The sequence below is a fragment of the Mycteria americana genome, chromosome Z (assembly GCF_035582795.1).
Source record: "Mycteria americana isolate JAX WOST 10 ecotype Jacksonville Zoo and Gardens chromosome Z, USCA_MyAme_1.0, whole genome shotgun sequence".
Taxonomy (NCBI): Eukaryota; Metazoa; Chordata; class Aves; order Ciconiiformes; family Ciconiidae; genus Mycteria; species Mycteria americana.
Window position 1 is genome coordinate 13,058,574 of NC_134396.1, and position 27,860 is coordinate 13,086,433.

General features: G+C 41.0%; 1 protein-coding gene across 4 annotated transcripts in view; it reads left to right on the forward strand.

Annotated features, from left to right (window-relative positions):
• Window positions 1–4,993: 4,993 nt before the first annotated feature.
• MAP3K1 (mitogen-activated protein kinase kinase kinase 1) overlaps window positions 4,994–27,860 on the forward strand; it is a 60,648-nt gene continuing 37,781 nt past the window's right edge. The window contains exon 1 of one of the 4 annotated variants that reach the window (XM_075526625.1): window positions 4,994–5,229. In XM_075526625.1, coding sequence (XP_075382740.1) covers window positions 5,222–5,229 — 8 coding nt within the window. In that variant the 5' untranslated portion in view covers window positions 4,994–5,221. Of the gene's footprint in view, window positions 5,230–5,859; window positions 6,375–8,999; window positions 9,021–24,616; window positions 24,745–27,860 lie in introns of those variants that run through there. The other 3 variants (XM_075526623.1, XM_075526626.1, XM_075526624.1) reach the window with 3 other exon arrangements.

A 27,860-nucleotide genomic window follows, 5' to 3' on the forward strand; every position in this document is an offset into this window, starting at 1 on the left:
TCTTATTCCCTCTGACAGCCATGAGGGCCTTGGCAGGGTCTGCCTGCTGGATTTAGGAAGAGGAACAGCACTGCCACCACTGCTAGCCATCATGAATGAAAGCATACAGACAGTACTACTAGAGGGACAGGGTGGGATGAACAGAAATAAAAAGGAGGGAGAGAATGTGTCAGGCTGGATGCCATTACTGTATCCAGAAATGATTATTCAGATATGCACTGGCTCTGCAGAAAGCAAGTAGGGTATTCTGTCAAGGGTGTTCTTGCCAGTTCCTTGCCCATCTGGTGATTATTTAGGGAGGCAGTTATCCAGAGGTAGCTGTCAAACTGCATCACTCTTGCCTGCTCCTCTTCTACAGGATCCTCATAAGGCTTGTGTGGTATGTGCTGGATGTACCGATCACATGAGACTGTTGGTTTGCAGCCCACAGCCATGCTGAGACACACCAACAAGACTTGGCCTCGTTTTTGTGTTTGCTGATGGTTGAATGTTTATGCTGTTGTCATGTTACTGTCCGCTAGTAACTGCAGTTTATTGTTGGTACTGCATGATTCTGCTGCTGGCAGAAGAAAGATGACAGAGCAGCAGGCAGAGGAAAAGAATAACTTTTATTTTGGGTCCTCTTTGGTGGGAGTGAGGAAGTGGTCCTTCTTCCATGATGACTCTTCACGCTCCCTTTCAGTAGGTTGCTATATTGTCCTTGGAGACAAAGAGTGAAACTCTTGCATCTGTTCCCTTATAATTTGGAAATCTATAGCTTCCAGTGGAGAAGAGCTTCCACAGTTTATTAACAGCTGTGCTTATGCCCCGTGCCTTTGTCTCACAGAATGGAAGGAATAATAAGCGCCTAGGCTGAAAGAGATGTAACAGCCAGTGGTAGCAGTAGGGTAAAGGAACACTAAGCTATTGCTGGTCTCCTGAGTCTGAAATGGTACAGTTGCTTTTCCCTGGAGGGGCAACAGATAGTGGTGCTTACAATAGATGTAACTGCTGATCTGGGTAAGAGCTATGTTGTCAATTTAGTAGTCTGGAAGAATATAGGAAAAAGGGCTGATGGCTGCAATAATTTTGGTAGGTCTTCGTAAGTGCTGTATGAGAAGAGGTTTAACAGGTCTTGCCCACTTCATTACTACACTTCCTTTGAGCAAGGGTTCACCTGGAAACTCAATAATATTAAATCCCTCAGCCTTGTGTCAGGCCTGAGGTAGGTAAATATATTTGTTACCCAGTTATAGCTGGGAGAAATTGAGCCATGAAAGGATGGTGACTTAAATTTGAGGTCAGAAAAATCCTCTGTAGCACAGCCAGGAAGAATATCCAAATTAGACATCAAAGTATCGATGTTTTAAAGACTACCTGAGGTCACAAATCGAACTGATTTCAGTGGTTAATGCAAGATGTACCAACTAGTGACAAAAAAAATCAAGGCAGCAGATAGACTTCCGCTGTACAAGGACTGCAATCTAGCTTGCTGATTGCTCTGTTCCTTGTCTGTCTTTCATACTTAAGTTGCAAACTCTTTGGGAACAGATCACCTTTTTGCTTTGGACCAAAAGGTTCTTCAGTTCATGAGTAGATGCTACAGGAAGAAAATTGGTAACTATGATGAATGTGACTACACAGTGCAAGGCTGTTAGAAGAAACATCAGTATTGCTAGTTCTTAAAAAGAACCAGAACTGTTATGTGTTTTGGCAGAAAAAGGAGGTTTAAGTACAGCTCTGTTCTTATATAATGTCTGCAACACCTAGGTCAAGAAGTAATCTTAAGTTTTGTGGATCCAAAATACATTTTTAACAAAAGTTCAGCTCTGTGTGAACTGAAATGTGAGGGAAGAAATCTTTAAACATGTTTTCCATGGAAATCAATGCTGGAATTAATAGATAAATCAGTAGGAAAAATAAGTAACAGTGAGACTAGACATTCCCAGTGTCTGAACTAAACCCTTAGAATTCCCTGTAACAGATTCTGGTTTTACCTGGCTTTCTCTCTCCTGAAAAGCGATATGGCATCCTGATTTTCTGAGGTGGAATTTCTTCTAAAAGGCACACCTGTTACGCCATGAAGTAAGAACTGAGCATCAGCAAGATGGCAAAGCATTTCTACAGGCAACAGAGACACCAGATTTTCCTCTGGTTCTAGGAAACCAGAATGAAAAGGACCTGGGACTCTATGTCCTGATTTAGTTTCTTGACTTCTCCATTACACAGAGGAGTAAGCAGGAAAGGATTATGGCTTAGGAGCAGGTTTGTTTTCCCTTTCTCACAATGGAAAGAATGAATGGAAGATCAGGGTGGGGATAAGTCTTTCTACACAGAAGAACAAGACGGGGAGAATCTAGTTTGTATACAGTACTTTTTGCATGTTTAGTCAAGACCAGAAGCCATGGACTGTGTTATCTCTCATATTTATTCTGTTTGTGGATGATGATGCCTAGGTTATGTATTCAGGGGCATGGCAGATTCCTATCTCTAGCATGTTGAAAATTGTTGATTATTCATGACACTGTTACACGTTTTGTGCAACAAGGAAACTCCTTGGCTTGCAAAAACTTAAGTGTGTTCCCAAACAGAAGTTTCTTTGTGTACAACAGTTGATGTTCCAAATGTTGCACGATGCTAATTTGAGGCCAAAGGCTTCTGTTTCGTAACAAGCCCTGGGTGCCACTACTAGTGACTTAGGGGAAACAGGCCCACTGAAAACTGCTCTAAGTCTCATGTTACCCTCCAGAGCTGTATTTTAGACAGACGGAAAAATAATCTGTTGAAGAGGTAACTGAGTATTTTCTGAGCTCTCCAGTGTTTATGCTTTTTACAACCAGGTCAACTCTCATTGATTAAGTGCAAAAGGATTTTTAAGAGCAGATCACAAGAAAACACAGACGTCAGTCAGCATGTTCAATTACTGGTTTCAGAATTCAGTACTTCTAGTAGAGCCTCTATATTGTGCATAAATCTATGTTGCATACAGGCATTGCATTACCTAGTGTTCTGGAGTGAGGCATGGCAGGTGTTTTCTTGTTTGCTGCTACGCTGCCCTGGTCAAGGCAGAGTGGAGAAACATCCGTTTGAAACAATGAAGTCAATATAAGGACCATAGGCAAAATGTAATTTATTAGAGTTGGATTTCAGCCAATAATCAGGGGATAAACAGCCCTTATAAGACATGCCATGTATTCTTTAATGACTAAATAGTGAGGTTTTTCCACTTTCCATCTTATCCAAAAGTAACTCAAAACCTTGATAATGCTGGCTTATTCAAAAGGCCAAGTTGTGCCTTAACAGGGATGGTGACAGCACTTGTCCGTGCTTAATTATTTCTTAAACTGGTGCCTCCCACTGTCCCCGGATTTCATGTTTTGCTCTGTTCTTAACTGCTTTCCAGAAAGCATTTCACCTCAGTGCACATGCACATTCCTCAGTACCCCTTGCCACTCTGACATTTTGCCTGGAATTTCCCAAGTTTCCTTCTTCTTTAAGCCTTGTTGGAGCCTTGGCACTCTGGGAGAGGTGTCCCCTAGGACTCTGTCAGACCGAAAGGATGTGTACGCACTCTTATCTGCTAGATTTACTTTTATTAGAGATTTACTTTTTCTTCTCTGTATCCTTTTCTAACCGATCACTGTTCAAAGCCGTATTCCTCCTCCATGTGACAAGTGTTTAGTAAATTCCTAAAGCTGTTTTGTTTTTCTGTTTAGAATACTTTAAAAGCATAGTTGTTGTTTTTTTTTTTTTCTGTGAATGTGATTTTATGGTGGAGAGGAATATTTGAAAAGATATAATAGTGCACTATTTGTTGGGTTTTTTTTCTATTGAAGACTAGAGGATCCCGTGTACTTGCAGGTTACACTGCCAACAACTGGTAATAATTTGAGTTCATTTCAACCATCTGCTTCAGAATTTGCATGCAACTAATCTTATGCCACTTCTACAAAGCACATACATTGCTCTGTTCTTCCCTGCATTTAGTAACATCCTCACTTTGACAATAAGGCTTGGTTTAGGAATCTTCCAGAAAACTCTCCCTAATTTATAGTAGAGGCTTTAAATATGTGTCAAATACTATCTTTATGAAATTCAGAATTAATTTCTCTTTAAATGTACATCCCTGAATTGTACATTACTAGAGGATATTTAGATGACCTGCTTATCCCAAAGGTACCCTACTTACAAGATGACAATGAACACAACTGACTTTCTCACAGCATCCTTCACTGAAAAACCTTCATATGGGTAGTTGCAGCATGGCATCTTGACAGACCACCTAAGTGATTCACTTAGTGTGACCTTGAGGCCATGTACATGCGGATACTGTCCTACAATTACATGGAGTACAAACAGCCTCCTAGGGCTTTTGCTCTTGCAAGTCTATAGGGAAAGACCTCTTCTAATCTGCTCGTCACATCCTTCAACAAAGACTCTACATTTAGGTCAGCATCTGATCACATATGTAAGGCAAGAAAGAATCTGTTTCTGTTAGGAGGTACTTCTCACTCAGCTAGTGCTTCAGATCAAAGCAGTGATCCCAGCAAGGTGACAATACTAATAGTCATTGTTGAGATGCTTAGTTAATGTTACACTTGCAGGATACATAGTAAATTCTGAGAAATAAGCCTAAAATATTCAGCTAAAGAAAAGTGCTTTGAACTGTGTGACTTCTACTGTATCCAAAACCACACCATCCTGAAAACAACCTGGTATGCATAGTGACATTTAGCTTTCCTTTCCTCATCTCATATTAAATCAGCATTCAAGTGGGTAGGCTTGTTTAACGGCAGCAAAACAGCACCTTTCTGACAGCAATGCACGCCCTTCCGTTCTTGCGAAATTTTAAGTCCCCTCTCCACGGCTCGGAGGTTGAAAGCAAAACCACCCAGTTGTGGTCGAGGGGAAAGCTAGACCCGGAGTAAATTTTACACGGACCTCCCCAGGGTTCTGGTCATGTGATGCCTCCTGCCTTTCTTCTCTCTCCCAGTCTCTTGGGAAACAGCCGCAGCGGTAGGTAATGTGGCAGGCTATAATCTAAACTAGATGTGCGTACGTACGCACATATGGAAACGGGTGTGCTCCGACGAGGCAGCAACGCTTCTAAGTAGTTACAGACATGGAGAAGTCCCTGAGGACGGGTGAGGCGGCGCCTGCCAAGTGAGGGCAGCCCGGAGAAGGACGCGCGACGGCTGCCAGCAAGGATGTGCGTTCGGCTTCGCGCTAATCCCACAGAGGAATGAGCAGGTGAGCTCGGGCACAGCAGCGATTTCCCGGCGGCTCGCTGCAGCGCAGCAAGGCACCCCAGGCATTTTACTCCCTCCTCGCCCCTCGGGCAGCTCCCGGGGAGAACGCCGCGGGGGAGGTTTTGGGGGTGCTGGGGAGAGGGGGCACACAGACGGGGTGCTGCGAGCTGCGGCGCGGCGCCGCCCGGAGCCGGCCCGAGTTTCGGGAAGAGCTCCCCCGCGCCGCAGCTCCTCACAGGGCGGCGGCTGGCCTGCGCCGCGGTCCCCCGCCCCGGCACCGCCGGAGCCCTCGCCGCTCTCCCACACGTGGGAAGGGCCGCGTGGGGGCGGGGACGCCCTCCCCGCCCGGCGCCTCCGCTGGCTCCCGGGCTCGGCGCGACCCGTCCCGTCCCGTCCCGTCCCGTCCGTCGGTGGGCGGCCGGGCCCGGGCCAGGCCCTACCCCTGACGAGCGGGCGCGGCGGCGGACATCGCTCCCTGCAGCCGCCAACACCTGCGCGGGGGCGGGCGGGGCGGGGCGGCGGGCGGCCCCGCCCCGCTGCACCTACAGGCGGCCGCCCCGCCCCGCGCCTCCCGCCGCCACCAATCCGCACCCGCCTCCCGCCCCCTCCATACGCCGTTTGCGCAAGCAGCGCTGTTTCCGCAGCGGGTTGGAGTGCTGGCTGCCCCCTCTCCCCCCGATCTTCGGGAGCCCGATGTGACCCGCCAGAGAAAATGGCGGCGGCGGCGGGGAATCGCACCTCGTCGTCGGGATTATCCTCGGGCAGCGGCGCGGAGGCGGCCGCCGCCGCCGCCTGCGGGAGCCTGAAGGGCGGCGCGGTCGCAGGGAGCGTCGCCGGGAGCGGCGGGGGGCTCCTGCGGGAGGCGGGCGGCGGCTGCCGGGAGCAGCGCTCTGACTGGAGACGGAAGCAGCTGCGCAAAGTGCGGAGCGTGGAGCTGGACCGGCTGCCCGAGGCGCCCCTCTTCCTCGCCGCCGCCCCGGCCGCCTCCTCCTCCTCCTCCTCCTCGCCGGAGCCCCCCGAGACGCTGCTGCTCCACTACCTGCCCGGGCCGCCGCGCTCCAGCCCCGCCAGCCCGGCTGCCTCCCCCAGCCGCTGCGCCGAGCTTCTGGAGCCGCTGCTGGCGGGGACCGACCCCGCCGCGGAGCGGTGAGGGGGCGCCGGGGGGGTGGGGGGGTGGGCAGGGCTCGACCCCGGGCGGCGGCGGGTGACAGCGGCGGTGGCGGGGCTGTTCCCGCGGGGAGGGCGCGGGGTGGGCTCCGGCGCCCCGTTCCTCCCCGCGGGCGCCCGGCCGCCGCCTGGCCGCGGGCCGGCAGCGGATGCGGGGGTGGCGGGAGCTGCCCGCGGAGCGCAGGGCTGGGGCGCGGCGGGCAGCCCTCGCCCGCCGCCTTCCCCCGGGGCGCGGGGGTACCTGGTGCGTGGGTGAGGGAGGGGTGGTCGCCGGTCCGGGCTGTCCCGCCGGCCGCCCGCAGCTGTCAGCGGCGCGGGGCTGCGCGGGGCCCGGGAGCCGGCGCCGGAGGAGCGGGTTGGGCTGCGCGGGAGCAGAGCCGCGGGGGGCGGCGAGTGTGTTTGCGGGGAGTGCTTTTGTGTTTAGCTTCTGCCGGAGTCCCGAAAGGCTTTGAAGTGTGAGTTCGGGGTTGTGGCGGGGGCCGGGGCCGGGGCCGGATGTGTCAGCCATTGGGTCTCGGGGCGAGCGGGGCCCCTTGACTCTGCCCGCAGCTCTGCGGTGCTGGGGCAGGGCGCGGGCTGTGCCGTGGTTCAGGCGGCGGCTGTGCTCCTGCTCAGGGGGCTCACCGAGCACCTGACCGCTTCCTGCACTGTCCTGGCAGTTTGCTGCACAGAATTGAGTAGTGGTTTTTTTTTTAAAAAAAGGATTTCTCTGAAGTCTCATTCCAATTTGCAATATTGTGGTATGGCAGAACCGATTTCTTTAATTCTTAGTAGGGGGCAGAAAAGGCTTTCAAAAATAAATGTCGTCTCTCTTTTTCCAAGAGAAAGTAATTTTGTGGTGGTTTCGTCTAGGTGATACATTTAAGTGGTTTCATTTAGTGCCCTGGTGTTTGTAGCCCATATTTGCCTTCCATATGTATTATTTGATAAGTCCATTTTCTTGAGGTTTTATAGAACTGCCGTATTCTGCCTATTTGACATGTGTAGAAGTATTCAGGATGAAAGCAAACTCATGTTCATGGTGAAGCAGTTTAAGTACTTCAGAGCACATTTCAGCTTTAACGTGCACTTGCTAGGTCTAAATGGTATGAGTGTGGGAAGGCAGTGCAGTAGTGACTGTAATTTGGATGTGAAGTTGACGGTTTCATATGGATTTCTTGTAAGGTTTTATGATGTGGACTGTGTAGTTTAAGGACTTAGTATAACATCTAAGGACCTATTTTAATGCTGCCGTACAGTTTCTCTGGCTAATTATTTAAACCTCATAAGAAGTCTAGTTCCAGTTTGGACACAACTTGTGTATTCTTTTCAGTTGTGTCTTACGTCAGTTAAACCTCAAGGATATTTTTTAAAGGTTGACTTATCTTGGGACTACTGTAATAAGTACTGTTTTCTAGACCAATGTCCTGTTTATATGAATTCTCAGCAATTCAGATGGATTTTGGTCTATTTCTAGGGCAGTGTAAAAATGCTTGTTATGGTGTGGTTGTAATGGATAAGAAATGCCTTTGTACTTACAGAAGGATTAGTGGGAAGTCTTAAGTGTTTTGGGGATGGGAAATGTATGAATTTTAGCAAGTAACTTTTTATGACTCTTAGCACCATCTTTGTATCAAGTAATGAAATTATAATGTACTGTATCTTGTAATACAACTGTAACCAGTTTTATGGGTTTCAAGGAAAATAAAGAATCAGTGTTGGAACACATTTAAAGCAACTCAGAGTCTCATGGTGATAACAAGTGGGAGTTAGGCTTGATATTAGAGGTTTAGGAAGGCCAATATATGTCACATCGATGCTGAAACACTGAGTCCATCCTTGCTAGTCAGTCCCACAGCAGCAATGACAGAGCAGCTGTAGAATTTTTTCCTTTCACATGGACAGTGTTGCTTACTTTTAAGTACCTGCATTTGGACAAGTCGGTGTTTTGAGCGTGTGTACAAGTTAAAACCCGTCTTCTAAATGCTCTCTGACATTTGACTAGGAATGTTAACAAATTATAGAAAATACTAAATGCTAAGTGCTTTTCTCCTTAGTATTTTAGTGAGATAGTCTACTTTGACAATCATAAGTACAGCTGAAAATACATGGCAACATTAATAGTGATTGTTCTTCAGAAATGTCCTGTAAATGCTCGTGTAGAGTATCTCAGTAATTCTGTATGTTGTGTTACCAGTAAACAGATGTTAAACAAAGTACTACTTTGTCAGGCCGCATCAAGAATTTAAAACATCTCTGTGCCCTTATTGTAATATTAATTAACTTGTTCTAGCCAAAGGAGGGAGGTTAATTTGTATGTGAGTAACAGTTAGCATATTACACATTAAATTTGTGCATGCAGCTGTTGCCCAGGCATTTATTAAGAGGCAAACTGAAGGACATTATTTTGATTATGTATTACGTGGAGATTTTCTATTCTGTTTTTAAATACAGTAGTTGTACTTTCCTGTAAGGATCTACTGTTAGTTAAAAGATACTGTGCTTGCTCCAAAGTCCCCCTATCAGTCTCTTTGGTATTACAATTAACTGTCTTTTTAAATAGATTTTCTGTTCATGCTGGAAGACCTGTGTGAGCCTCAGAACGAAGCTGAGAAGGGAAATTGACTCTGCTGTTGAGTCCTAAATGTAAATATTACCTTTTTTCTTTAATCTCTCAAGCATTCTGCTTTTCACGGCAGTAGAGCAGATATTTTCACTAAAAGCTGTGAAAGTTGTAAGCTGTCCTTTTATATCACTGTAAGAGGAGGAGGGAGTTGTTTTACTAGGAAATGCAGCTTCAACATAGAGGACTTGAGACCTCTTATCCCATATCTACACTGACAGTATATTGATTTGGTTTATATAAAAAGATCCAAACAGCGAGTTCAGTGATAACTGTAGTATGATTTCTTGTAACTTGAGGGAAATCCCTGAAAGCAAAATGCACATCCTTCTCTGTGACCTTAACAATGTTCTTTTAAAACATTCAGATCAGTTAAGTGATGTTTATTTGTGTCTGAAATTGATGTTGGTGACTTATTACATCCCCAAGTACAGGATTAGTTATACTGCCATAACCATGTTTTTATAAAAATGAAAAGCAGGAAATGCTGCAATTCATCTCCTCCGCATACAGTAACCATGTACTGTGTGACTTGCGTGAAAATTTAAGTGTTTGAATTTGGAAGTGTATATGCTAGATATGGCAGACTTGTCAGTTCAGCTGCAAGGCAACCTTTGTAGATATTTATACTGTATTTTCTGCAATTGCTCTTTGACACCTGCTAGAGACACTGAAGAAACATTGAAACTGAAGTTTTGACTATTTGTACAAGTGTACTGGTAAAAGCTTGTCAGTTTTAGCTCTGCTTATCAATTTGTAGCACCCTTGATGACTTTCAAAGGAGGGCATGAATGCTTTAACAGAGCACTGGACTGGGTGGTGGGGTGGGAACAGAGGGAGAGCATGTACAGTGCTCAGCCAAGGTTTGACTTGTCTTTTTTTTTTTTTTTTTTTTACTGAAATGGTGATAACTTTCTCTGTTTGTGTTGTCAAAATGTAGCTAAGGTAGAAAAATATAGCTTATTATTGACCTTGGCTAGTCTTAGCTAAGGTAAAATACAATTTTATGTCTTTTAACCAAGTCCATAATGCTGGATATTTTTAACTGGCTGCTTAAATAAGCCACCAAATTCTCTGCTTCCAGTCTGAGCTGGATACTACTGTGAGAGAAAATTCAATTCCTACCACTTCTGTGCTCTGTGGCTTGAGAGTACTTTCGGAAGAGGGTCACCCTTTACCATGTCTGATTTTTATCACCCTTAGTTATTGCAAGTGGTAGGGTTCTGCTTAAATGGTCTAATCTGGTATGGCAGTTTCTTTGTTCCTATGCAAAGTAAATAGATTGTAACTAACTAATCTGGAGCTTTCTGTCTCATTGGATTTAGTGATATTAAAGGTTCAGTCTCCACTGTCAGTCAGTGGAGTCTAAGTACTGCTCAGTGTGATACCTGTGTGCAGGCATGTGCAATTGTGCTTTATCCAAAGGTCGAACATGTAGAGTACAAGATTTGAAGACCAGTTTTTCCTTCTGGATGATGGATTTTAACTTCACAAGATCTTTTAGTGTGCTAATGCCGTTGTCATTTGAAGTTGGAGTAAAGGTAACGGCGCAGCTGTGCAAAAGTTTATCCTGGTGCAGGAGAGGATGAGGCAGGAATGGAAACTAGTGGCTGGGGGTGGGGTGACTGTGGGAATGCTTCTGTTGGCTTTCGCTGGCTTCCAGTACTGGTGAAACTTGGCTTAAGCTTGTTTAAAATAGAAATTATATGTTGCCATGTAGCTGTTCTTTAAACAAACTTGTAAAGCTAGTTTTCAGCAGCAGCGGTGATAAGAGAATCTGGTTTGACTTCTGAGTTTCTAATGCTAATCTTGGTGTTTTCGGAAGATTCTCTGCAAAGACCCAAGGGTCGTCTTATTTTACTTTTTATCTGCTCTGGTCTCACTTAAAACTCTAGAATTACAGTTCATTCTTTTGCTTGAGGCGAAGTGGACAGAAAGCCTTTAAGAGGGCTTGATTACTTGTCTCTAGGAGAACATGGTTAAGTGGAAAGTTGCTTTCTGTTGCTTCCCTCCCTTTTTATCTTTACCCGGAGGCTGAGTGTGTTGCCTGCAGGACGCTTCCAATTTCCTGTCTCACCACGCTGCAGAACTGGAGAATCCTGCTTGGTGGTGAATAGTCTTGATTATTTTTTTCCTATAAGATATGTTTGGGGTTTTGGGGGTTTTCTTGTGTCTTGGCATTTTTTGTTTGTTTCTTGGTTTGTGGTGTTTTGGGTTTTTTTGGTTTTGGTTGGGTTTTGGTTTTTTGTTGGATTTTTGTTGGGTTTTTTGTTTGTTTGGTGTTTGGTTTTTGCCTTTTTTTTTTTTTAAGATCAGTTTTGTTGGACCTTGGCTGAAAAATATCCTGAAAAAACAGCAGCCCTGTTTACTTGATACTTAAGTGATATTTGAAATTGGGAATTGTTTACCTTCTGTCTGGAAACTGATGAAATACTCTTCAAATTGTCTTAATAAGAGCTGATAGAGCCTTGACTCCCTCTCAATTTTGCTCAGAAATGTCCAATTTTTTGATAGTGCTCAGCATCTGATGACTAAGGATTTGAAGTTGTTTCCAAAAAGTGGGTTCTTTAAACTTAGAATGTCATTGAGTATTCCTGTTTCTCTGGTATGAGATTAAACTGGAATTCAAGTCAGTCTACCTTTGTTTCACACTGTCTCCATGTATTTGTTTTGTGTCCATGAAGTGTAAACTATTCACGTCATTCATGGAAATATAATATTTTCTGTTCTCATCTCTCTTGTCCCAGTATTGTAATTTGTAGTGGAGTGGCTGCTAATATACTTATTAAGCCGGGTGACTTCAATTCTTCCCTAGTATTTTTGATGAGGAGATTTCACACTGCAGTTGTAACTGTAGCGCCTTGTAACTTACCCAGGGTCACTGTGTAAGGTGAGAGTAGAGTGCTGGAAAAATGAGTTGCATGTGCTAGACCACACTGACATCTGACCACATCTGACATCTTGTTTTCTGAGGTCTTTTCCATCGTCTTCCTGAGCATCCAGTCATCTTGCTTTTGAACAAACTGAAATGAGTCTTTGCTCAGCTGTCAGCAACGATGATCAAGTCCTTTTGTGAGCTGGTAGTTAACCCTCAAAGTTATGCAGTGAATACTTGTTTTGGCCCACGGATATGCATTTCATTTCATTAGTTATTTCTCTCAAATACCCTCTTACACCCTGAGGAGTTTTTGTATGTCCTGTATGACTGTCATGCTTGTATCTTCAGGATTGTTTCTTTCAGATGCTGAATGGGCTTGGTGTAAATATTTTTAAGTGTTGAAGGAAAAAGATCTAATTTGTGGTAATACCAAACTGAGAAACATTTTTGGTTTTTTAAACAAATTGTGAGTGTTACCTCCCATCCTACTGCCAATAAATGCCTGCAGAATTTTATTTTAGTAATTCTTTGTATTCTTTAAAAGTCAAGCTTCAAAGCTCAGTGGATAATAGGGTCTGCCCATTACCTTCAGGTAATATTTAACTGTTCTGCATCTGGAGAGGCATACAAAATATCTGAAATGTGTGGTGAAACTTGCAGTGACCTCCAGTTTGCAGTTCATGTAGAGTTTATTGAGCTTGTCAGATTAGTACACTCTAGCAGGCAAGTGTGTGTTTATTGTCATGGTTAAGACAATATTCTAATTGCTTTGAATTATGACAGGACCTTAATTTCTGGTTGCTGAATACAAACTGTGAAAATTCATGTGTAGTCAGTGACAGTTTTCTCAGTTTATCGATACTGTACACTTCTTTTTTTTAGTTCTTCCATGTTTTTAGACTGTGGAGTGGCCAGGTATCATACTGGTATTCCTTTCAGTTTTTTTCTCTTGTTGCAAGTTTTAACTTTAGCACCAGATACGTAATCAGTATATTAAATGTTCCCATAAAATACATCTGAAATGTTTGTTATTTCACTACAGTAAATGCCTCTACAGATGCCTAGCCTATGACTAAAGACTTGTTTGCTTAACGTAAGAGAATACTGCAGTTGTGACTAGCATGGAAGCTTACTGAAACAGTGCTAATGTGTTCTTAAAAATTTGGAAACGATCTCCCACATTGAGGATCTGTATTGCTTATTAATTATGTTGGGTTATTCATATAAATAAAACATAGGTGATGGCTCCTGTAGTTGTGTAAAGTTCTTAGGCAGTTCAGCCTTGAAATGGAAATGTGAACAGCTGGTTTTTAAATGGAGTGGAGCTGGATGGAGTTTCTCTTAAAACTATATTAATATCCATAAGTTTATTTTTTAAAAGTTATTTCAATAATGTCTGCATATAGTTCCAGAAAATGAGCTCTTCTGTAAGTATAGAACAGACATTAATTTGTTGGGTTTTTAACTGTAAGTTCTGCATTTATTTGGAATTAACAGCTGAATACAGTAAGTTTCCTGACCTCTGCAGGCACATCAGATGCCCCAGCCTGCAGGAAGCACCAGGGCACAGTGGTTTCTATTAGGTTTTCCATGGTAAGTGTGGAAACTAGTTCTTCTATACTGTCTGGCAAATGCAGCCAGACTCTTTGCTGCCTGCCCTGCAGTGGTGGCTGCTGGCTTCTGGCAAGGTCACTGTAACCAGCAGAACTAGCTTTCTCTTTGAACCTCCTAGGTTAGGGCCAGGATCTCCTGCACTGCTATGTTCTGCTCCACACAGGCTTGTTCACATCTTCTTCAAACATCTTCCTAAAATTAACTGAAAGGTCTAGTTTCTTCCCTGACAAGAATTTACTCTGAGTTGCAACTGCGTGTTTCTTATCCCTCCCAGAGGCTCTTGAGAGGAAGAGCAGGGGTACGTGGGGAAGAGGTCTTAAAGACACGTAGATTGTTCTCTGTGTCTGTTTTAAGCCAGTGTTACTGGAAGGGGGAGGAGAAGGAGCTCCCTCCCTCCGCACCCCCCCACCCCACCCCCGGCCTTGTGTACAAGAAGGTGTGAAATGAAACTCTTTAAGCCATGCAGACCTCTTGCAGAGGCCAATGCAGGTAGTCTTCAGGGCTGTCGTTTTAAAAGTGCATTGTGCCAAACTGATACAGAAAAGATTAGATGACTGATCTGTTTGGTTTCTCTCACTTGAAGGTTGACATGCAGACTGACATTCAGACTGCCTTTTTTGTGGGAAGAAGGCAGACAATCCCCATCAGGGAACTGAGTAATAAAATATTTTGGATTAAACTAAGACGTCTTCCATCTGTGCAAAGTTGTAAGGTGCTTTCATGTAAGGATGTGTTCAGTATTGTAAACCAATATACACTGATACCCTGAGCAAGCTGAGTGAGGAGAAATATTAACGATGGCAAAGGATTTGGCTAAGGTGATACAGGGCAATTTAGAATTGCTGCAGTGGGTTACAGTGGTGTAATGCCTGACCATCGCTTTTGGCTTATGCAGGTCAGCATGCGTCCATTCAGAATAGTTACTGTTGTCACTCATTTCAGCTATATTGCTGGAAGTGAAGGATTCAATTCTTAAAAATAACTTTTTTTTTTCCGAGGTACTTCAAAGCCAGATGGGCCCAAAGGACTGTTTTGGGAATGGAAAACATTGGGAAAGGGTTAGAAGGCAGCAGATCAGTAAAATAAACAAATGTGAAGCATTTCCTTATACCTGGAGTGCTCATCATTTCAGCCGAAAAGAATTTCTCAGGCCAAGCTTTTTTCTATCTACAAAAGAAGAGAAGTCAGGGGTTGCAGACTGCACTCCTAAACTCTCCTACAAATTCTGTTTCTTTTCTACAGTGGAAGCTGGACTTCCCTTTCTGAAGGGAAAAAAACCCCAATTTTTGGAAGCCTTTGAGCTGAAAATTGCCCTATGAGATGTCCATGAGAAAGGTCTTGATGACATCACATTCAAATGGTTACTGTCTGTATCTAATAAATCCGTGTCAGTAACTTTCCTTGGCTGTTGCTGTTGGGATACTCTATATAAGTTTACTAGTAACATCACAAACCTTTGTGAAAACTCTGGCATTTCTCAGAAAGGTACTGTCTTTAACCAAATCTTTCCTGTATTTTCTCTAATTATATTAAACTAATGAAAGTGTTTAATGTTCATCTTGCTAAACTCATTTGGAGTATAATTATACTTGGTCTTGAAATTACATTATTTACATGGAAATTTTTGAAGTATAGATTAGCTCTTTAGAAAGTTATATGTACATATGGTAAGAGGAACAGTGCTACTGTATCTTCAGTTTTGTCTTTTAAGCGTGTGGTTAAGTTCCAGCATGTTCAGGTACAATGGTAAACCATCTTGTCCTGGTAAATATGCTGAAGTATATAATTCCCCTTAGTACCTCAGCAGAAAATTAGTATGCTGTACTCTTTGCTTGTTCTGACCTGCTCTGAGCTGCATATTTGTGTCAGTATTTTGCAGTTCTACCACTAGTGAGGATGCCCAGCAAAGCCAAGTGGAGAAGGACAATTGCTTCGGCATTTTTAAAATCAGCTATGTATGAATTACATTCCTGTATTTTAAAATTGACTGCAAATGGGAATATAGGTCCAGTGCCAGGGCAGGCCACTTCTAGACCCTGGGAATCAAGACTGCAGGGGAGAGCACAGCCAGAACTTTCAGGCTTTTGGCTTCCTTTCAGCCCACAGGGTGGACTGCTGAGGAGCTAGCAAGGGGAACTAGTAGGAAATCTGCCAGCTTCTACCACGTAGACAAAGTTCCGTAGGAGCTTCATCAAAATGGGTCTCTGACTTTTTCTGAATGACAAATAATTTTTTTTTTAAAGTATTTCTTTCCAGGCAGCAGCTTAGATGTATGCATAAGTATTTCCACTGTCCTTAAAGTACTCGCATGTGTATACGTAGTTGAGACCTAAATAATTGGACTTAAACAAAAATACAGGTTTTAATCTTGTGAGTGAGCCCCTGGTAAAACCCTTATGCAATGGTGGAGCCTTACAGGCTTTATTGGTGTTCTTTGTGAGCAAGTGTTCACTTCTTGTGTATCTATCCCATTTGTGGCATTGGTGCCTTATTACTGAGTAGGTGAAATTTCTCTAATCTGGGTTTTGTTCAAAAGATGAACCCCAATTCAGAGGAAAACCAGGACCCAAGTTACCACTATACCCACCTAGGAGTTACAGGTGACTCTTGCAGGGTTCTGAGTGAAGCTTTTCTGCTCGTCAACTCTGTAAGGGTACTGGCAGGGCGATGCTACATAAAACCTGTTGTACTCACAATGACTAGGTAAGTGCTGTGCATTGCTGTGCATCTTGTGGCCCTCAGCTACACAAAACCTGGTGTGGGACTCATAAGGTTAGCGAGGTGGACCATCTCTGATGCTTCAGGCAGCAGGTGCCTATAGAGCTTGGGGAAAAAGAAGGTTGCAAGATCTAGTAATGTAGTATGTGTTACAGACTGCAAGACCTCCTGGTTCTAACAGAATCTCCATATATAAATGTGTGTTTCAATTTATGTATGTTTAGTACTCTTAGGTTGCTTCTGCCTAGGCCATGCTGATAGTGTTTTGGTACATGCTGATTTGTGAAATATCTAAAAATGGTGAGTTTCTGTCATGATTAAAACCCTGATTCGAAGGATATAACAGTGAAAGTTCTCAAAAGTAAGAATATGACTGTTTTTCCTTTTTCCTTTTTTTTTTTTCTTTAATATACCTAGGACCTGTTTAACTATAAATAGCTATACTTAAGGAACCATAAGATTTTGAAAAAATACTCAGTTTGCTTCTTTCGGCTTATTGGGAAATAATTCAGCTGTGTTCCAATTAATGTTTGTAAGGGAAAGACTACTGAACAAATTTACCTTCTCCGGTTACCATTGGTACAAAATGTACATTAAATTTCTCTGATCGTAGAGCCAAAAGGGCTACACATCTCCCTGATTTGCACAACTAGTAAGTAGGTAAACTGGATTGGAACAAAGCCAAAAACAGATGGAGGACTGATTTATGCAATTGCAGCATTTTCAGATCTGTGAAATGTTGTCATCTGTGCAAAAGAGCTCTACTGGTTATACTAGTTGGGACCAGCTGTGCTCTGTCTCCCCTCTGTGGGGAGAACACAGCTTGTGTTATGGGAGGTGATACCTTAAGAAGGACAGGCTCTTTTTCCATTAAGTATTTTCAGTTGATATCGGGGGGAGAAGACACTATTGCCTTTGGATTTCAAAACTTTCTTGTGCAGCAAACGTGATGACAAATAAATTTATGACTTGATGGAGGCACAAAGCAGGCCTATGGATTTTGCCCTAAATAAATTTTTTAAACTTTTTTTTTTTTGCTTCAAACCACAAATAATTAGTGTGTAAGCAAAAATGCAGTCATAGTTTTCATTGTAGTTATAATTGGGCAAGGTTTTGGCATTTGTCAGTAACAGTCAGTCTATCCAGTCTTTCCTCAGGTTTCTTTACAATCACTTTCAGAAAATAAAAAATAGTATGTAGAACTTGCTCTTTTTTCCCCTAAGTTCACTTTAGAGAACGAACATCTCACTCTCTCCTGAAGGCCCCGTGTCTGCTTCATTACATTTCTGAGCCTTATTGTGACATGGTCTGCATTTTGATACTTAAAAGGAAATGGGAAATGAGACAATATGGTCTAGCACTGCTACTCCCTTTCCACGTTCAAATAAGTGGCATGTTTTTATAACTGGGAGGGGATAAAGCTGGCTCTCACAAGGGAAGTGGTTAGTGTAGCTGGTTCTTACCATGGCGACTTTTGATAAGGATTTGTTGGGTTACTGTATTCTTATTTGCAGTCACTAAAATAATCTATAATTACAGGATTTAAAATGTTTAACTCTTTCAGTTTAACCACATTAGTCCTTCAGAAGCTGCAAATGGGCAGTCAGGGTATAAGAATTGAGAACAGTGCTATTCCATATTCGCACAGCAGTTTGCTTCTGACTGTGTCGATGCGTGGCTGGCTGGCTGGCTAATGCTTAACCCAGACATACTAAGCAAGTAGATGGGAAGGCTGTCTTCTGAAAGTGTTGACCTTCCTTGTCTGCAGTGTTCAAAGAGGTACAGTTCGGGTCCTGTATTTGAATATTCACATAGTATTTGTTATTAGAAATATGACTGAAGATGACTATGCAAACACCTTTAGTTTTCCAGGATAGGATTATGTGACAGTGTGTTTTTCACTGGTCCTGTGCAGTCCAGGCTGTTCCAACTCCATTTCAAAGGCGCGTCTTTCTTCCGACTTCTGCATGGACTTGGGGCTCCATCACCCTAGTGACAGTTTGTCTGTCAGTTTAGTGTACCAATTAATTCGATGGGTGACATCAGTCTTCAGCTTCTAGTTTACAGCCAGGTCTCTACCAGTACCTAGTATAAGATTAACTTGTTGAGAAAAGTATTTCCCTAAACAGTCCATTGGTAAGACAGAAGGGCATGACTTGTTTCACACACAGACTTTCCCCCAACTATAGTTCCACCAGTGTTTCCTGGAAACTAGTTTTTATTTCTGGTCTTTTATGTAAGTCATGTGGTTTGAAAAGCACTTACACACCTGTTTAAAGAAGTGAGACTGCTTGCTCAGTTACTGTCCCGTTTCTGAGAGGTTCCTACTGTGATACAAGTCCTTGTGGTAAGAAGTAAAATGAGTCTGACATCTTTAGTGATCACAAATGTTTGCTTAATCTTTGAATATTTTATTAAAATTTAATAAGAAACTTATCTGTCTGTTAAAGCAAATGCTTTTTACATCCTCTTTTCTTAGACATTTGTGTTGTAAAGGTCTTTCAGAATAGTATGCTTTTCATTGACCTTAAAATCAGTATATTGCAATTGTGTTTCAGTGATAGTAGTTAAACTTGTAAAACATCTGATCACACATTGATTTGACATAAGATTCCTCCTGTAATCTCTTAATATGTGGCAATGCCATTAAACTAGAGCACCTTCCAGAGTTATAAAAGGTGTGGATTTTTTCCCCACTTTTTTCATTCTTTCAAAGTAAAACTTACATTGTATAGCAAAGTAGAGAAAATGAAATTGGATTATGAGTTTGTAATAATCAGACAAATTCTGGGATAGATTTCTTACTATGTCATGTTAACACAAGTTGTTTTTAAATAAAGTTGAAAGCCTATTCAGAAGAGTCATAACATAGCAGGGTGGTCACAAATGGGACTGTAAACTAGTACAGCTGCTGTGCTGGTCAGACTGCTTGGCAATCACCTGTTTAATTTGTTGCTGCTTTATCTTTTCATATGCTGAAACACAGCTGATGAATAAAAGCTTTCTTGGTAGCACCTCAGGGAATTACTTCAGATTCAGTTGTTATTGATTTCCTTTGGGTGAAAGATATTTCCTCTGTAACAAGGGGGATAATTTCCCCTTTCTTAAGTTGGTTCAGTGAAACCTTGCACTCTTCCTTCCCCCATGTTTATGACTATTTCATTACTAGAGTAGGTATTACTGCTTCAAGTCACAGTTCTAGTTTGTATTTTGTGTTTGTTATCTTTGAACATGTTACTTAAAAACCCCACTGTGCTTTAGGTTACTACTGATTTTTAGATGGATTCTGATTTTAAATCCTCAAATAGATTATGGAAGTGTGGACAACATGCAACTTACTGTGATTTCACTTATGACTGTTTCTGCAAAAAACACCTGTGAAAGTTTTGGAGGAAACCTTTATAAGGCAGATTTGACAATTTAATCTTTCCAAATAAGAATGAATGTTCTTGAAGAAAATTACCACTTCATTTTCATTTCACTTAATTTTGAGTAAGGCAGTTATGGCTGCTTGAAATAAATTAAGTAAATTTTAAAAATGTAGATTGGTCTAATGAGTCTAGTACAAAGACTGAGCAACTAGTAACTTGCTTCAGAAGAAAAAAAATAAAGCCACAAAGATAGACACTCTTTTGAGCTATGCAAGTTTAGATTTTTATAACGTGAAGATACTTTAACCTAATTGAGTGTACAGAGAATTACAGAAATCAAACAGAAATGAATTGTGCTTCATCAAATCCAAAAATCAAAAAAAGGATTAGGTAAGTTGGGCCTCACCTGTGCCTTAAGTACATGCTGGTACTTGAATAGGATCACAAACCATACCAAAACTTCTAGCTAGCAACTTCTTAATTTTTTTCAGATCCAGTTGGATTCTCATTCATTGTAGTCTCATTTTCCTTGTGATTAGGCTTTTTTTCAAAGTCACTGTCATATCCCTTATTCAGTGTTTTTTTTAATATTGGAGTTTTAAAACACATTCTTGTCTTCTATTTCTGTATACCAGAAGATTGGTATACTTCTGTCTGAATGTTCATAGAAAAAAAACCCACTCGAGTTACTCAAATTTCTTTTAAATTTCAGCTAATAGTTCTGAATTTCTCTTGTCAGTATTTGATTTATGTGTTTTCTGGAGATGAGCCCATCTTCTGTTTGTTTGTCTTTACTGTGCCCTCTTTGATTAGAATTGCTTACGCAGAAAGTGAAGGTTGGATTTTAAATACAGCTGAAATACAGAATTAGTTAATTCAACGTGAAGCCTAAATTTGGTAACAGGTTTGGGAGGCTTGGCGTTTTTTTAGAAAACCAAATGGCTCCTATGGATACTTCCATATGAATTGGGAAGCTTTTGTAATGTGAAGGCAGAGAGGGGAACAATCGAGAACATCAGTCACTGGTAGTCTTTCACCTTCTTCAGAAACATAATGTCCTCTTTTTCTGAGGCTGGCAGTGAGAACAAATTAACAGAAGAGTATGTTGATCAGCCAGTTTGCTCGAAGTGATGTGGTTTATTCTGACTTTTTCTAGGATTGCATGGACAATATTAAATGCTACTTGCATTATTAGTTTGGCGTTGGAAGTAGTTAAGAATTGTCCGAGAATAATGCTGAAATTTTACTTGTCAAGCAAGTTACGTATTTTGAGTCATGCTTTTTGTTAAAAGTTTTTGAAGAGAGACTGGGTGGCTTTTATCCACCAATGTGAAAACCAGTAAGGTTTTTTAAGGTCATCATTTTAATGGACCAGAATTTGTTGTTGCATGAAGAAATTATAAGATGGTTTTGAACAGAAATACAAGATTCAGTGAATGTTAGTTTAACCTTCCCTTAGACCACTGAAAATTAACTGGAAAAGCTCCGGAAACCAGATTGAGACACTTGAAAGCACAGATTCACTTAATGCCTTTCTTATTTTAGGGCATCATGGTGTCCAAAACTACTGGAGAATCTTCATGAGAAACTGGTAATAAATTGGAAATAAAAACTTGCTGCAGGAATGTATGCATTAGTTTCAGAAATTCCTGTTAAAACTGCAGTGCAGAAAGAGTATCTCAGTTGGTAAATTTAGAGCTGTGAAGTGACTGAGGAACTTTCTTCTCGATTAGTCCCAAAGTGCAATGGCAACGCTTGCAAATGATCAGGGTTTTGGACCTTTTGTAAGAGAAAATGTTTCATAGCCAGCCTCAAAACTTGCAGGCTGTGTTGGTAGGGATTTGTGTCTGACAGTGGGATGTGGAAAGGAAAAGAGACAGGTCTTGGCTTTACTGAAACTCTGGAGCTGGTTCAGCATTGTCATTTATGGCCTATTCTTCTGGGTTTGCTTTTGTTGTATGCATATGTTTCAAGTATTTTCCATACGTTGTTCTTCACTGCACTAAACAGTAGCATGAAAGTTAAGGAAAAAATATTTCTGTAATTAGGTTCTGCACTAGGTTTTGGGAGATGGATTTCTGATTTTGGCTTTTTTCCTGAAAGCATAGTCACCCAAGAAATGCTAATTTAAATAAAGCTGTTCTTGTAGGTGCAAAATTATATAGGTGGCTTTCAAACATAAGATTAAAAAATAAAGCACATATTCTTCCTTGATTACACCCATGTCTAGGTCTAATACTGTTGTTTAAAAATCCTTAAAATTATGAAATATTTTTGGATAGTGTCTACTGCCAAGCAGGTCCTTCAAAGTACTTAGTTTTATTATTTTCTGGGATATTTTCTTAAGGTTTTAAAATTAGAGAAACTGTAGAATTATGCAGTTTGCTTTCATTGCAGATGCATAAATCTTAACCTGCAGATTGGTATGAAATTTTCCATCAGATAACCATTTACATGGCATTTCATATGGGAGTTAGACAGGTGTCCTAGGTACAATGGCATAAAAACACCATGCAGGATTTGCTGTGAAGTGAGAAATCTGGAAGCCACTTTTAAGGAGTAATGGTTAAAAAAAGTAGGGAACAAATATAGAAGTTATGATTTAAACTTGTTCCACAGATTCAATCTAGTATTTACTCCTTTTTCTAAATCTTTGAAATGCTTTATTCCAAATGAAAGGGGAAAAAAAATTGAAGCAGATCTCTTTTGCTCCTAGACAGCAACATAGTCAATGTCAGTTGGGAAAATTTTGGACCCAGCAGAAGTAAGGATGCCTTTCAGGCCTGCCATATAGGTTGGTTTCACAAGTGAAATATTGCTGAGTAGTGCGGTTCCAGCTCATGGGAATGAGGAGTAGTGTAATAATTATGATAATATGGCATATTTGTCTATATCAGGAATTACTTCACAAAAATGCCTGAATAGTGTCAAAGGATCATTGTCATGTCTGCTTTTCAGCACTTCCTGGAAAAACAGTGCTTCAGTCCTCTGTCTCAATTTATTTCATTGCCTATTAATAAGCAAGGAGTTTACCGGCAAACTTGGGCGTGTACCTCTGTGGCACAAGTGACAGTTATGAGATACTTGAATACATGGAATAAAGTGCAAGGAAAGAATATATAGGTTGGTTTGGGTTGTTTTGGCTTTTTTTGAGACGGGGGGTGGGATACAGATATTGGAGTGATTTCTTTTAACTTTCTCTGGTATTGTTTCAAGACTTTTTTGTTTGCGTTTTTTTGTTCCAGATTTAGTGTTAATTGCTTGCTTGCTTGCTTAGAGTTGCTTGATTGATTTGTGGGGCTGCCATTAATACCAGCATAGTTCTAGTGTCTCTTGGTCTGATGGCAAGTTAGCAGTATGTTTCAGTATGTTTTACACTAGAAGCTTTGCTTTCAGTGGTCAAATCCATTTGTGAAGCAGTGAAGGTTTATACAGTGGTTTATTGTCTTGGTTTTTTATAATTGTACTAACTGGTGAATATATGAAATCAGAAAAAGATTCAGACAAGGATAACTGTTCCTCCCTCACACCATCCCCAACCCCCCAGGCACTAGTGGCACTTGTGCATTGTGTTAAATTTGACATAGACATTTTTGCTTATAGTTCTCCTACATTTGAATTCTACTGCCCTTCATAAGGGAGAAAAACTACAGATATTTTGATTGAGTAAACTACAGTAAAATCTCCAGATAACTAACTTGCTTCATACGTTGATCGTCATTTTTATTGGCAACACTTTCATGCATGGGCTAGATTTCATGCTTTGCTTTCTTCTCCAGTAAGAGCATTGCTTTTAAATTAATGCTGTTACATAGATGTAAACAACTCTCTTTGCTTATTGGGTCCTGGACTGAGGAGAGAGTATGGTATGCTGTCCTATGTATAAGAGAGATCCATATCCTATGGATATGTAAGTAGTTTACTCTAATGCACTGTGAAACTGGAGTTGGTAAGTTGCAAATGGAATAGCCAGCAGCTACTTACATAGTAACATCTCCTAAATTAGCTAATGTTTTCTTTACTGTACCACTTTCAACTAGATGTATTATATGTTAATTACACAAGATTTCTTTTGCTGTAAAGAGAATAATTTTATAAGATAAATATTTGCATTTTGTGAACTTTAAAACAACTCTCTCTAAAAAGGCAGATCTGAGTTTGTTGCTCCTAGATGACCTTTTAAAAATACTGCTGTAAAAGTCTTCTGAGATAAATTGCAGGTAACAAGTGCCTTGTACTTTTTTTTGGCTTACCTCATGTAGCTGAATCTTTAGTGGATGGTGAGTTTGCTGTGGACTTGATGCAAAGGAACCAAATGCTTACTGCAAAGAATGGTCCTAGTGAGTGTATTCTGCAGTGCAAGGAAACAAAGTCCTGATCTCCAGCAAAACGCTTCCTGTTGTGTTCTTAACAGCTCTATCATAGTAAATTGTTTATTGCTTAAACAAGTCATCTAAGGAGAAGCTGAATTGCGACAGATCGTATAGTATAGTAAAATTCAGTTCTGTGGTGATCACATCTATTAAGTTTATTTAACTATTATGTACTTTAAATTGAGTCAACTGTGTATGGTGCTATTCATAACAATTCAGTGCAAAAGTCGTGTAAGACTGTTTGTCACATACACATTTCCCTTTTTATAGTTGTTGAAACAAACAGCTGTATTTCTACATTGTCCAGCCATTTTGGCTTTTTGAATGTAGAGATCCGTAGAAAAGGAAACACTTCGTAAAACATGCTCAGATGTTAGAACAGCACTTGAAAATAACTTCTGTTTTCCAGATTTCTGCCTCCCATGAACTGAGTTTCACAGAGATTTTTGTGTGCTACAACAGGGAAGAGAAGGGTTTTTTTTCTTAGGCAGATAAAAGAAACTGAAAGCATGCAGCTGACTTCTGCAAAATATTTTTTCATTCCCCACTTCTGCAAGGGAAGGAGTCCTTGTGAAGCCTTCTTTAACTTCCATTAGTAATTATCTTTGTCCTCATGCTGTCTGTGTTATGGCAAATATAATTTTAATGTGGGTATTGAAATTTCTGTCCTTTCTGTATTTATGTTGCAGAAAGAGCATGAGAATGCATCTTTCTTGACTAATGTCTGGTCTTGTTCTGTCTGGGCCTTAGGAAGAGATTGCCTTTTTGTTGTTGATGCCTTCAGGAATTTGAGGTTGGTTTTTGTGTTTGTTTATCTTTAATTCTGCTGCCAGCTTTGCTTCATAGCTGAGGTACCATTTTCAGTGTGCTAATGAAACACTATTGACATCTAGGTACACTAATCTGTTCCTGTCTGCCTGTTAAATGTTGAAAAAGTGACAGTCGTTTTGATAGTTTTGCAAAGTAGGAAATTACAGACTTCTTAACGCTTTGTCAGAAACTTCAATGCCTAGAGCAGGAAGAACGCTGAGATCTCTAAGAACATGTTCCAAGATACACACAGTGTTTCTGTTTTAGCTTCACTGTTTGTGAGGAAACTGATTTATCGGAACACTTTTTCTTTTCTTTGACAGTTTGTAGTAATTGATAATCATCTTCTGCTTCATATCATACCTGATATATCATATCATACCTGATATATCATATCATACCTGATATATCATATCATACCTGATATATGATTCATATCATACCTGATAAGGTATGACTTACAAGTCATTTTTTTAGCAAGCCATGGTGCAACCAGACCTTATTTCTCAGAATTCATTGCTAGTGTAGTTACCCCAGGGAAAGCCTTCATGAAATGTAACTTGCCTGCCTTCCTCTCCTCCTCTGGGCTGTACGTATATGATAACACTGACAGATCTGGTTGTTGAATGTCTGCTTGCATGGACAGCTTCTTTCACAGTTTTAACATAAACCATAGTTGTACAGTTTCTCCTTCTTCCCTCCCCAAGAGGTCAAGTAGGTGATTTGGGATTTTCCATCTACCAGTTTGATTTGAGTGAAACTTACTCATTGAATACATAAAGCATTTTACGGCAATATCAGATTTCCTAACCTAAGTATTATTTTTCTGCCTCCTCATACATCTCTCTTCCTAAAGGGGAAAGACGTTTTAAGGAAAGCTGAGGTAGTAGATTACATATATTGCTAGGAAATGCTATCTATGTAACTCATGGTAATATATATTGGAGTCTGTAGTTCACTGCATTGGGAGAATTATTTGGGTTTTGTAGTTTAAATGCAGTTGTATATAATGGCATTTCTGGTGCAAGATTTTCTGAACATTGAAACAGTGGGATTTCTTGTATCATTCTTGTGTATTAATGCTGATAGTGTGACGTAATCAAAGACGTACAATGTCTTCTACCTAGAGAAGTCAAAGACCTTCTTAAGATAAACTTATTCAAAGCAAAAATAAGGAAAGCAAATCCTGTACTTTTTGGACTAATTAGTTTTCTCAATACCCTGGAGAGTGCCTGAGTACCCTCTTCCTTTTTGAGTTACCTACACGAGTAGATTTGATGATTACAACTTTTTTAAACTTGCCTCAGGATTTTAAAAGAAAGGGGGGAGCTCAAGATGTGTGTGTGTCTTTAAGGGAATTCTTTAAGTTAGTGTATTCCCAGGCCTTCAATTTTTCTAACAGATTTTGTTCCCTGATCTACATTGGTACACAAAGCTGGCATATAAATTGGAATAAACAATGTGCATGTACCTCTAACATGTATCTAACATAACTTTTTTGTACTACAGTTAATTTCAGCTGTCATCTTGCCTTTTTTTTTAGTGTTGTGGTGTGCTGAGTAAACATCACTTTTTCTTTTTCCCTGAGGTCAGCTCAACTTCTTTTAAACATATCGGGTCATTTCACGTGACATGCCTTCGGTTTCCGGAGTGCAGTCTACATATAAACCAGCAGATGAAAGCTTACAGCAGATCAAAAATCAGTTGGGCAAATTCATGTGGAGGCATCCTCCTCTGATTCCTCCCTGAAGCCACACATTGCTGGTGAATGTGGGGAAGAATCTAGGGGAAGGAGTTGCTCAGGGGTTGTTCCTGTAGTTTTACCACAGTGCGCACAGGTAGTTGCTGTTTGAAAGAGGATACTGGGCTATGTGGACTTCTGGTTTGGTCTTAATACAGATGCTCTTATGTGGAGATCCTGTGGAGTGACAGACTATGCAGCTGGGAGCCTTGTGAATACACAGGGTCTGCAGTTGCCTGTAAGCTCTATTCTTACATTTATCTTCAAGCCTTACTGCTATGCTTCCTTTCTGTCCTGAAAATGTAGGGTTTTCTTCCTACCATAAATAGGAAACAAAAGAATGGGTTCTTTTGAGGGAGTAACCTCTTGAACAGAAAAACAAAAGTAGCAATATTAATTGCTTTCAGAGTGTTAAGCTTTCCGATGCATCTAATCTCATGGCTGCAGGTCATAACCCCTGCTATCTTGCTGAGTAAATTCAGGTTGAAGGAGAACAAACTTCGGATTTTGAGGGCTGTAATTCCTACTTCTGCATCTTCATTTTAATAAAACTTTCTTCATCATATGAAACTGTAGTCTTCAGTGTGGTAAATTCCATTCCTGCATGTGGGGCATCTTCTCTACCGGAATAAATCTGTATCACAGTGCATGTATACTGTGAAAATGGAAGATTTTACTATTATGTCTTAAAAGACTGACTGAAGCCTGTTCATCAGAAGTGCCATCCTGTCTGTTTTCCTGGGAAATTGTTGCAGGACCGTGTTATGAATTGGATTGGAAATCAAATCCAGTTCAGCATTTTTCCATTTTCTCCTCTCCAATTTCAAGTTTCAAAATGTGTGGTGTTGTTTTTTGTTTTGTTTTTCTTTTAAGCCAGTTCCACATCCGTAGGGGGGAATAGAACTTAATAATCGAGGTGGGGAGTAGGAACTCCTTAAACTGATGTTGCTGCTGGGAAGATGGTATACGGAACTGTTTCAACAGGTTACCTACCCAAGATAGGATAGCTTCTGGCCCCTTCTTCCTCTGTAGTGGCATATATACCTGTTTATTCAGAGCATAGGTATTTAAATTACCTAATGTGTTTCTAAGCTTGTTATCACTCTAGTTCTAATGTTAGTACTTGATCTAAGAGTATTCTAGCAGCAAATTCAAGATCCTACTTGCATATAAATATTTTATGGACTCATTGCTGTTTGATTATTATTTTTTAAATACTCAGTGTATTTTTCCATGCTTAAAAGAATCTTAATCTATAAAATTTAAATGTTTATGGCTGAGATTTAGATCCATAACCAAACTGAAAAACTTAAAGTACCCACAGCAGCAGTAACTTGGCTTTTCTTTAATGGATATGG